The sequence below is a fragment of the Acomys russatus genome, chromosome 31, assembly GCF_903995435.1.
Source record: "Acomys russatus chromosome 31, mAcoRus1.1, whole genome shotgun sequence".
NCBI classification, from domain to species: Eukaryota; Metazoa; Chordata; class Mammalia; order Rodentia; family Muridae; genus Acomys; species Acomys russatus.
In genome coordinates, this window is record NC_067167.1 from 32,789,146 (window position 1) to 32,801,652 (window position 12,507).

Below are 12,507 nucleotides of genomic sequence, written 5' to 3' on the forward strand. Positions count from 1 at the left end.
ATTATTACTATTATTATTGTTGTTATTTTGTTCTGTTGCTGTGATAAAAAGCGGGGGGGGGGGGAAGGTTTATCTGGTGCACAACTCCAGGGACAGTCATCATCACAGGGAAGTCAAGGGGTCAGGAACCTGAAGCGACCTGCTACGTCACATCCACAGCCAAGAGCAGAGAGCAATGAAGTAATAATGTATACACACTGGGGCTCAGCTTGCTTTCTCCATGGTTAGACATCCCAGGATGCCCTGTCCAGGGACTCATACCACCCACAGGGCATGTGTCTTCCCATCTCAATGTTATAAAAACAGCAGCCCACCCCAACCCCGTGTCATGCTCACTGGACAGTGCCACACTGAGACTCCTTTACCAGGCGATTTGCATTGTGTCCTGCTGACCACACGCAGGGATTGCACACGTTTGGTGGAGCTCGTGCTATAATTTCTGTGGCTCTTACCTGGTATGTGAACTCTCTTTTATCCAATGGACTATTGTTTTTCTTTTTCTCCCGAGACAGGGTTTCTCTGTGTAATAGCTCTGGCTGTCCTGGAACCAGCTCTGTTGTCCAGGCTGGCGTCGAACTCATAGAGGTCCACCTGCCTCCAACTCCCAAGTGCAGGGATTAAAGGTGTGCGCCACCACCGCCTGGCCACATATAGGAGTATACTGTATTAGTTTTTTGAGGGGGGGGACTTAGTTCATTTTTTAAATAGAATAAGCTGCATGTAGTCCTAAATATTCCTCAACTATACTACAATTTGGTCGCTACTAGAATGTCTCAAGCTAAGTGTCTTCAAGCAGAACGAGTTGCATTTTATTTCTGCATGCCTTCCCGTGTTAGAACATTTGCCTGTTCGTTTCCTCAGGGTGCCACTTTGACATTTTTGACCTGTGATCATCCGAGCCTTCCAAAGAGCATAAAAGAAAATACATTACTTAGACTTCGAATTACAAATATTGATCAAATAACTTTGGATTCTCTGAAGTAAGTCAAATGCATATGTCGTTTTGAAAATCAGTGATGGCACTATAGTTTGTTTCTCAAAAAGAGTTTCTAGCACAAAGTGTTTCACACTTTAGAAGGTTTATATTTTATAAGCAATAGCTGCATATATCTATCTACGTTATGTTCTGTACTATAATCAAGCTCACTTCATATTTTGGAACAGTTTTGTCAATTAAAAATTGTTCTATTTTATAATAGAGATAATTTATTATTTTTTCCTTTTATTTTTATTAAATGATATTAAATTGGGGCCTTAACAGATAGTTTATCAGTCCAGTATATAACTGTTTACTACGCTGTTGGTCTGATGTCATTTATAACACAAAAAGCCTTGGTTCCTATCGCCATGCTATTTATTGGTTGACTATGTGGTGAAAAAATGCTATGAATAAATATTATATTAAGACTTTTTTAAATAACAGAAATACACATTCTTCTTGTTGGATGTTTCTCAACACTAAATGTTACTAAAATGGTAATAATTGATGTATGTGCATTAGGGAACGTAGTCTACAGTCTAGCTGTGAGAATACTTATTTATTAGTGCATTTTCAGGTCTTTAGAAGTATTTTTACAGCTTATACTTTGCAAGCTAAAGCTGCTTTTAAGTTTAACAGTTATAGCTAAGTATTTAAAAGCATTAAAGCAGTTACAATAATTAATACTTCAAAGATTGTGGCTCTTTTATAGCTCTGGACTTAATTTTCCATGGCATCAAAAGCATATGCAGAGGTGGAAATTGCTCTAGCATGGACTCTTCCACAGCTGGTGAGAGCATCTTTGAGTCCGGAGTGGGGAAGCACAGCTTAGGGTATCCATTCTCACTTACAGAACTGCCTCTGTGGGACATGAGGAAGAAGATGCAGCCAGTCAGGAGGCCCAAGATCAGGTGGTGCTGCAGGCCATTCAGGGTATGTAGGCTGTGTTAATCTATTCTCTCAAATTCTATTCGTAGTTTTCAACTATTTTTCTTGTCATCACTTAAAACAGTATTTTGATATTTCCGAGTTGTATAGACTTTTGTTTGTAAACTTTTAAAGAACACGCACATATTATATATAATGTTTTAGGGGGTTTAAGAGATAACTAAGCCCGTAAAAAAGCTTACTGCTACTTCAGCAGACTCGAGTTTGGTTCACAACACCCACATCACATTAGCTCACAACCCTCTGTGTCTCCACCTCCAGGGCATCTGGTGCCCTCTTTTGGCCTCTATGAGCATCCATAATCATTTACCCCCACATACATGCAGAAAATATATATATATATAAATAATTGATAAAATAAATCTCAAGACACAAATATATACATGAATAATAAAATAACTTTTAAGACTATTTTCAAGATTTTTCTGTTTTAATGGTACTAAGTAGAAATGTGTGGATTTTAACAGTAATTTTAGAAACCTTAGATATTTAATATTAGATAATGTGGGTTTAATTATAAGCTAAATAGAATATGAAATTGAATTTAAAAAATGTAAAGTCTATTAATTTATTTGTATGTGTGTGTTTGTGTGTGTATGTGTGTTTGTGTGTGTGGACGTGTGATATAGCACATGGGTGAAGTAAGATGAGGACTTGCAGGAGTCAGGTTTTTCCTGCAACTCAAACTCAGGTCATCAGGGTTGGTGGCAGGTACCTTTCCCCACTGACCCATCTCTATGGGCCATGATAGCTATATATCTGTATATCATATCTACAGCTCTCAATATATTCACACACTACACACACACACACACACACACACACACACACACACACACACAGACACACATATATTCACATGAAGGCTCACACTGTAGCTCAGGTGAATCACTGGCCTGGAACTCAGGGCAATCCTCTAACCTACATCTCCAGAGTCTAGGATTACGGGCATGAACCACCATATACTTGTTTTCTGCCTCAGAAGTCGTCCTGAAGGGACTCCTGGCTTACTGCCTGGCTGATATGTCTCCAGTTCACGTCCTATTGACTGTGTTGTGATGTCTTTGACCAGATCCTGCTGTTCAGTAGACATGCACCTTTGTGGAGCTCCTTCGCCATTCTTTCTTTACCTCTCATTGAGGGTAATGTCCCTTTAACTTCCCCTGGGAAGCCAGAGGGAACAAAGGAGATATAGGTAGCCTTAGAATACTAAAACATTTTTTACAAATTTCATCTATAACCAGTGCAGTCTATCAGCTGTAACAAACAATTCCTTAGTCTAGAAGAGGTTTCTTAGTCTAGAAAGGAGAAAGGTATAAGACATTTCATTGCAGAAGTCAATATATACTTCTAGATTTTTGACGAACCCTGAGATACAATTTAGAATAAGACATTTGCATTAAGAGAAGCTGACTTGATGGTGAGATGAGACTGGTGCTGCCCTTGTCAATAGATCTTTTTTCTTCCTGTTCTGTCATAGCCAACATGATCTTGTCACCACTGAAGCCAGTATTTATATTCTCTTTCTAACACATTCATTGTAATATGATGCAGACAACATTAAATGAGATACTTGTGCAACATGGAGCATTTAGGAGCCAGAGGATGCAACCGCTAAGAATTTAAACTATGTAAAACATGTTGAACTGATGTATTTTTCTGTTTGTGTGTATGATTTGCCTGGCATCCATTTTGTAATGCAGTTAGTGAAAGTAAAGAAATAAGAAAGAGAGTGAAGATGGGGTAGTTAGACGGGAGGTCTAGACAAGAGACAGTAAGATTTTATTTGTAACATCCAGAGGAACATTATTTCCCTGTATGTGCAATGTAGCGCTTTCACCACACAGCGGCGCTATAGCCCTGACATATAAGGAAGACACGGCTGTGGCTGACATTGACTCCACTCTCCAAGTCTTTGCCAGTTGAATATGTGTTTTCATTGACTTCTCACGTCTCTTATTTCCATGATTATAAACTTATTTTCTCAAAAGAGAAACAACTGCAGTTTGATGCTTCGCGCACCGAGGCAATTAGCCCCCATGTCTCTTTTTATTAAACAGATAAACTAAGAGAACAGCTACACAAGAGAGGTGTTCGTGTTTTGACTGGATTGGGAAAATATTTTCAACAATTGGACAAGGAAGGGAACGGGCTTTTAGAAAAGGCAGATTTTCAGCAAGTTCTGAGAACCTTTCACTTAGAAGTGTCTGAACAGGTACGTATCACATGCCATTTTCTGTTGTGGGTGTATTCTCGCATGGCCTTGCTCACTTTTCTAATGAAATTTTATTTTTTAATGCCCTGCAATCAGCATTAAAGCCACCAGGGAACAGGTCCCATTGATTTTTTTTTTTAAAAAATTGCCATTTATTCCTTTATCATGTATCCATGAAGTGTCTAATATCCAGGCATGCACTAAACTCTGAGATGACACACTTACCACTCTCATAATCTTTAAAATGGAAGAAAGTCACTGAATTAATACATGCATCAAATGAAGAGTGCGTTGGAAACGTGTGGTGGAAGCCAGTGGCAAGCCAAGCGTCAGGAGGAGAGGGAGGACCATGACCAGCTTCCCTGAGGAGAATGCATTCAGGTTGGGCTTTGAATGATGAGGAAGAACTGGGCAAGGGTAGAGAGGAACAGTATCACACACTTGATGGTCCATGAAGACAGGGGGTGGGGTAGTGTGGGTGGGGGCATGGCCAGACAACAGTCATTTTGTGGAAAGGAGAAACATGTGGCAGGCACGTACTGTGGCTCTTCCCAAAGCCGCAGGGACTCAATTTCTGTACATCCCCTACTCTGATGTGAAGGATCCCACACTAGATCTGTATGTTCTAGACGCTTCACCATCCCCCCCCCCCCCCCGCCCCCCCCCCGCCCCCCCCCCCCCCCCCGTCTATGCCACAGTTTTCTTTACAGGAGGAGCTCTGCCATCTGATCTCTGACCCTTTCTATATCAACTTGGAGTTTATTTTCGTCATGGCACTTTGCCTCTGTCTGCGAGTAAAATGGCAAGTCCTATCCGGATGGGGACCAGGGTGGCTCTGTTTCCTCCTCTTTCCTTAGCTCCTTGAACTGAAACTGGCACAGCAAACATGGAACCAGTAGCACATAGCTTGAGAAAGTAGACAGAAGGGGCGGGGGTGGGGCTAAGCCTGGTACATGAAAGCCTTGTATACTATACTCCGAAGCTTTGCTTGCGCTGTAAACACGCACCAGTGACTTGGATCACGTGCATCGTGTACAGCGTTCTTTTGCACTTTTCTCTTTTGCTGAAAAAAAAAAAAAAGTCTTGTCATATGATATAAATATGTTTCTAAAATTTGGGTCCACGTAATAGTGTAACCACTTAGCTGTGTGATCATATACACATGCTTTGACTTTTCTTATTGATAGGTTCTGCGCAAGCAATTCTGACATGATTGCTATATTTGCGATGGCATGGGCGCTCAAATCAAAAAATTGCATGGGAATTTGCTTTATCAGCTGTAAAATTCTGTGTCGATGTGACATCGCATTTCATGGTTGGGACATAATTCTCCTTTGCTGTGTTGTGATGATGGCATTTAAGCTTGTGGCCTGTCTAGTGAGAACAGACCAGAGGCCATCCACCTTCACATCTCTCTTTCATAGATGAACAAAAGACAACACAACAGAAAATTCGAATGCCATGCTATATATTGTTAAACAAACAAATAGCCCACAACAGATAGAGGGCTAGTGTTCAGATAATCTACACCATGAAGTGTGGGATAGTATTGTATTTTTTCAGTGCTGTGCATTTGTTTACAGAATGTTTGTAACTAACCAATAGGACTAATTATCTAAGACTTCTGTTTTAGTTACTTTTCTAGTGCTGTGACAAAACTTCATGAAAAGCAATTTATAAACAAAAGCATTGAAACAAGAGGGTCTTAGTTCCCCAGGGGGTTAGAGACCAGGGCCACCATGGTATGGAGTATGACAGCAGGCATGCAGGAATGTCACCCAAAAACAGAGATCCTATACGTTGACACAACAACCATAAAGCAGAGTGTGAGAGCTAATTGCGAATGTCATGGCCTTTTGAAACCTCAGAGCCCAACTCGAGCGACATCCCTTGTCCAACAAGGCTACATTTCCTAATCCTTCCCAAACAGCTCCACCAATTGGGACCAAGCACTGAAATATATATCTATGGGGACTATTCTCATTCAAATTATCATAATTACTTAGAAAGATAACACAAGGACGTAAGCTTCATCCTTTCTCATGTATTTTATCATAAACTTAGTTTATTAATTATTTTTTATGGTGCTTGGAATTGGTCCCAGGGTCTCATACATGCAAAGTAAGTATTCTACCTTTGATATACATGTCTAGACATCTCATATATTTCAATTAATGTGTTTTGCTTCTCTTTATATCACCCATGTAATATATATGCCCATGCAAGCATAAGTACATGCAAGGAGACATGAGAATAAAATATCAGAATCACCAACCTGGGTCTTATTGTGGAAGTAGAACATGTTTGTGAAAAGACATAGTCATTCCGTCTGATTTTAAATAAACGGTGATATGCTCCACAAAAAGCCAAGTTTATAGAGAAATACTATCAATAAAGTTAAAATTCTCAACCAAGTTAGTTTCTGTTCTGAACCATATGTAGACACAGTCATATGAATTTTTTTTTGCCACATACATTGCATTACTTAATTCTTGAAAATACTTATCCAGTGCCTTCAGAAGTTCTTTTAAGTCTGGTATTTTTTAAGTGAACACACTTGTCTCCTGCCCATTATATCCATGATTTGTAAAAGTTAAACTTAGGTCCACTTTTAACTCAACTACACACACACACACACACACACACACACACACACACACACATATCCTTTGTAATGTATGAGACATTTTGATGTGCAGATACAGTATAGATCACTGGCTGCTGAGGAGAGGCAGGGTAATTTGAATCTTAGTTTTTAAAATTAGTTTTACTTGAAAAAGCTAGGAAATAGAAAAGAATAAACTTTGAGTACTTATTTGCCACGATGGGTACTTACGCTCTCATTTAAAGGTAACATCTTGATAGAAGCATTAAAAGCATACCTATCTGAATGTCAATAAAGAAAAGCTATGATTTCTTTTGTTATCAAGAACATTGAACAGCAGAGTGTATTAAATAACACCTTAGTCAAAGAAGCACACGGAAACGGCAGTGAATACGCCGACAGAAGGTGGCTAGTTAGAGTTACACCATTTAGTGTAAATTTGCCAATAGGTTGTAAGTATCCAGAACGTCTATGCTCCCAAGATCAGAAGAAACCTCGTTAGCAGTCTCAGCGTTAGTAGCATTTCAAAACCTGACCAGACGTTCAAATTGTCACAGTTAGAATACAATTACAAGCAGAAAAATGTTCAAAACTGAGTCCACAACACTGATTATTACTTTATATAAAAAGGCATTGAGCTGCAATGTATAGAAAGAAAGGAGTAGATTGATGAGATGACATACATTTTCATTTGGTTACGAGGATGGCTTTTTATATATTGCACAGCTTGGTGAATATAGCCAGGAATAACATACTGTGTGTTCAAAAACAGCTAAGACTGATTTCAAATATTATTACTACAAAGTATTAAATGTTAGAGATGATAGAGATGGTTTTAGTCTGGCTTGATATTTTTGCAACATGTATGTGTATTGAGATATCATGTTATGCTCCCAACATATACTATTTATTATTAATCGGTTAGGAAAATGTAGATCAGTGGTTGAATGTCACCTGGAACGCAGAGGAACTCGGTTCAATCCTCTGTATTTTTTCCCCTCAAAAAACAAAAAACAAATAACCTTTAAAAGATATACTGTGATTTATTTCTCCTTCATAACAGGCCCTGAATTTCATTTAAGCACTCACTCCAGAATTCCTTGCACTATTGTTTTACTCGGTTTATCTGCACTTTTCTGAATTTTCTTACTAAGTAGCTCACCTTGTCCAGGGCAACAGAATAGGACTCTGACACTGTGACTCACATAGTTTAAAGATGTAATGGCAATTCCTGTGGGAATTTCTAGGACTTTGAGTCTTCCTGGCTAATTCTGCAAGGCAGCAGCCATGGCGAGAACAAGGTTGACTATGGAGAATTCAAACGTGCCATTTTTGGTGAAATGAATGAATACAGAAAATCATTTGTTCGCAAGGTAACTGTTAACTGATCTCAAACTATTACTTTTACTGGACTGCTAGATTCTTTGTTTAGCACCTTTAATGGGTTGTTAATTAAACCATTTTATATCATTTTAGCTGTAATGCACACTGGGCTTGGTAAGACTTAAAGTAAGTAAGCTTATTTACTATAGGTTTGTACAAATCTACCCAGAATAAAACAAAATCAGTCTCTCTCTCTCTCTCTCTCTCTCTCTCTCTCTCTCTCTCTCTCTCTCTCTCTCTCTCCTATCTGCCTCCCTCTATACATATCTGGCATATATTTTAGAAAAGATTGCATTAAAGAAAACAAAACTCCAAATTGAAGTATCTTTATAAATATTTAGCTTTTGTAAATTACTAGATATCTAACTATATCGTTGTGTGGAATCCTCAGCTTCATTTGCTGTCCCACAGAGCTAGTGGGAAGATGGCATGTGATTACTTCATTCTTAGCATCACATCCAGTGTCAGTTCTCAACATGCATTTCTTTAAGACGATGACTGAAAGTCTTTCCATGCTTCTTATGATATGCATGCTCATTGCTAAAACGAAGACAACAAAGGTTATATTAAGTTGGAGTTAGAGTCCTGGGGCTGGAGAGATGAATCACTGGGTAAAATGGTTCTCACATAAGTGTAAGAACCTGAGTTCCGGGCTGGAGAGATGGCTCAGAGGATAAGAGCACTGTCTGCTTTTCCAAAGGTCCTGAGTTCAGTTCCCAGCAACCACATGGTGGCTCACAACCATCTGTAATGAGATCTGGTGCCCTCTTCTGGCCTGCAGGCAAAGCACTGTATATGTAATAAATAAATAAATATTAAAAAAAAAAAAAAAAAAAAAGAACCTGAGTTCCAACTCTCAGTTCCCGTGTAAACCCAGACTTGGTAACACATGCCTGTAATTCCAGTGCTCTTATGGCAGGGTGAGGGGCACAGATAATGGCCTCTCTGCACATCACAGTTCATCAGCCCGAATATGCATTAGCTAAGAACAAAGGGACCCTGTCTCAAACAAGGTGGGATGTGAGGACTGACATCTTGAATGTTTGTGCTGCACACACTCACACACACGCATGTACGTTACACATACATACACACACACCACGTACACACAGATCCCTAATTTTAAAAAATAATAATAGAGATTAATTCAGTTCTCGTAGACATGCTTAGAGTATAATTTTGAGTGATATAGTTTTTCTTTTGCGTATGTATTTAATACAATATGCATATGTATCTCATATTTATAAGAGCTATTCTGTGTAGAGCAGGATAAGTAATTATAACTGGTGTAAGTTTCAGGTGGAAAAAAAAATTACAGCTCTTTACCATTACTGACCAAGAGATACATTAAAAACTTTACGTAAAGCAAACTTACCACCCATCTATAGCTTTGCACTTAATTGTTCTTTACGTGCCATGATGGTGAGTTTGAGTATCGGAGTAGCAGTTGAATTATTGTCTAGTGCACAAATCTTGACACTTAGAATAAAAGACCAAAGTGACAAATAAAATAAGACAAAAGAATATAAGAAAGGAAGGAATGAAGGAAGGAAAGAAACAAAGAAGTGGGAAAAGAGTTAAATTGACAGACTGACCTATCATTTTTAAAAATAATTTAAAGAATAGAGGTCCAAGAAGGGTGGGCATATATGGTTTCCTCTGAGGCCTCTCTCTGTGTTGTGCAGGTGGCTCTTTCCCTGTTAGCCTGTGGCTAAACCTTTGTGCATTGTGTTGTCCTTTTAAAAACAATACTAGTCACCCAGGACTGGGGCCTACCCTGACGACTGCTTTACCTTAGTTACTTCCTTAAGGAGCCCACCTCCACATACAGTCCTATCCTGGGACACCACGTATTAGCATTCAGCAGAATAATTGGGGCACAGTTGAATCCAGAGCAGGTCAATATTGCTGTGAGTTAAATATTGTGAATAAACAAAGATGCTTCTGGTTTTGATTGCTGGCAAGCAGAGGCTCCACACACTCTTTGGATAGGCTGGTGAGTCTGTGTATCTTCCTTGCTTAGTATTTCTGATATGCAAGTTGCATTGAGTTGGGAGAACAGTAATGGAGCCAATAAGGAATCGAAAACGCAGTGTTACATTTTAAGACATAAGCATTTCATCTGTTCATTGATGCTAGTGATACAGAGTTTGCAGTTTCACTTTTTGATCTAAAACAACAACCACAACCACAAAATAACAACAAAACAACAACAATACAACCTGAAAACAACTTCCCAGCTCTTCATTTTGTTCATTTGCCAATGTCACGAATCCTGGGGCTAAAAGTAACCAAGGGCTTTGAACTGACTCTTCAGTTCCCAGGAAATCCAAGGCAGGGCAGTGGGGACTGATCCCTTTGTGCAGGTCAGGATGCCAGACAGTGAACACATGAAACGCTTGAATGAGGGTTTCCTAGTGTTTGTCTTATTCTCTTTCCTCCTGTGTATATGAGGCTTTTTCAAGCACCTGTTTAGCTCCTTCAAAATGTCTTAGTTATAGTTTGTAAATAATTGACTGCAAAAAAGCTTCTCATGTCCAATGATTTCACAGAAAGAAACACTGTCTTTCTTTAGGCCTTCATGAAATTGGATTTCAACAAAACTGGTATGGTGTCTGTTATAGACATAAGAAAGTGTTACTGTGCGAAGAAGCACCCACGTGTGATTACAGGTAACTATCACATGTCAAATGCTTTTGATTTTTCCATGCTCATTAATAAAAGCACCTTCTTTAAATTACACCAAAGCATCAGCTGAAAGGAAGGAAATAAATTTTGTTTGCGTCAATAGCTTGAGAGCCATTTCTTCCCCAGGAGTTGGAGTTACAGGCCGCTGTGAGCCACGAAATGTGGATGCTGGGGTCGGGTCTGCTGGAAGAGCAGAAAATACTCTTGATTGCTGAACCATCTTTCCAGTGCCCTGACTTAAAAATATTTTAAAAGTTCATTTTAAAGGTCATAGATGATCCACTGCCATTTTTTACTTTGTTAATACATACTTTTGTCTATTTTATTTTGGATATTATTTGACCACTTTCTGTAGCTTTTTCTCCTTGAACCCTTTTACTATTAATTTTTTCTATGTTCTGTCCTAAAAGCTTGAGAATAAATCAATGTATGAGGGAAAGAGAGGAATAGTGATCAAGAGGCAGATGTGAGACAAATTAATTCTGGTTAATGCCTAAATAAATTGGAGGGAAGTTTGGCACGCAATTTTAAATTACTGAAATTATTTCATAAGATGAATAAGTAACCCTTTATCATCATCTGTCATTTTGCTGAACTTTTATGGAAAATATTTCACTGTTAGTCTTCTTTCCGCAGGGCATTCAACAGAGGAGGAAATCAAATCGTCTTTTTTAGAGACATTAAAAGACACCTGCAGCAAGTCTGATGAAGTTTCATACGGCGAGTTTGAAGATTACTATGAAGGCCTGAGCGTGGGGATAGCAGATGATGAAGATTTTGTTAGCATCTTGCGTACCCCATGGGGCATTTAGTTTTTGATGATGGACGTTCTCATCAGAACCAAGCGTTTTATAGGAAAGATGAGTTTTATAGAAAATACTATCAACTTGTAATATATTGTTCTAGGATTCTTTTTTTTTTCTTCTTCTTTTTTTTAAAGTTGAGTCTGGAAAGACCTAGTTGGAAATAGATATATGTTTGTGAACACACGTGCATGCCTTTCTGTCTGTATGTTTATAGAGACAGGCCTTTTTGCTTATTCTTTATCTTTGTATTTTAAAAGTAGTTAAAACGTTAGCCTCAATAGAAGAGTAACATCTTCACTAAGCTATATGATACACACACAGAGACACGCACACACACAGAGACACGCACATACATATATGTGAGAGTATATAGTAATCAAATTTCCCATCCTTTCTCTAGAATATATTTGCCACCATTCTCAATTTAGTGAGTTGGGGTTGAGATCAAAGCTGAAGAAGTTCGTGCCACACGTTCAAACCATATACAGACATTGAAGTATATGTAAAAACAATGTAAAAATCAGCATGATTATAGATGTCTCCCATGCATTATATTTTGGGTGGTTGGTGTTACCCTTTGGTGTTCATTTAAAGAGACTTGTCATATATTTAACTGTCATTATCAGCATACAAGTGTTATTCATAGTTAACAATAAGATGTAGAAAAATCTTGTAATGTATAGATATTCCCTTAGATTCTTAAATGAAGAATTTGAAGATAACTCAATGATTTTTCTACAAAATGTAAAAACATATTTTGTGTCACAAAATGAAGAAGTGGTATTATAAGCACCTCTTTTTGGCATAATAAACAACCAGAACAATTTCTTCTAAATATACTGTAGTCAATGGCTTCCCATCCTACACTCGTTTTTTCTCAATT

At 38.4% G+C, this 12,507-nt stretch overlaps 1 protein-coding gene across 1 annotated transcript in view; it reads left to right on the plus strand.

Annotated features, from left to right (window-relative positions):
- The window catches only part of Caps2 (calcyphosine 2), a 37,791-nt gene extending 26,073 nt beyond the window's left edge, over nt 1-11,718 (plus strand). Inside the window, exons 10-15 of the mRNA XM_051139708.1 lie at nt 862-980; nt 1,833-1,912; nt 3,988-4,142; nt 7,995-8,120; nt 10,706-10,802; nt 11,455-11,718. Of these exons, the coding sequence (XP_050995665.1) occupies nt 862-980; nt 1,833-1,912; nt 3,988-4,142; nt 7,995-8,120; nt 10,706-10,802; nt 11,455-11,630 (753 nt within the window). The 3' untranslated portion in view covers nt 11,631-11,718. The remainder of the gene's footprint in view (nt 1-861; nt 981-1,832; nt 1,913-3,987; nt 4,143-7,994; nt 8,121-10,705; nt 10,803-11,454) is intronic.
- The last annotated feature ends 789 nt before the right edge of the window (nt 11,719-12,507 follow it).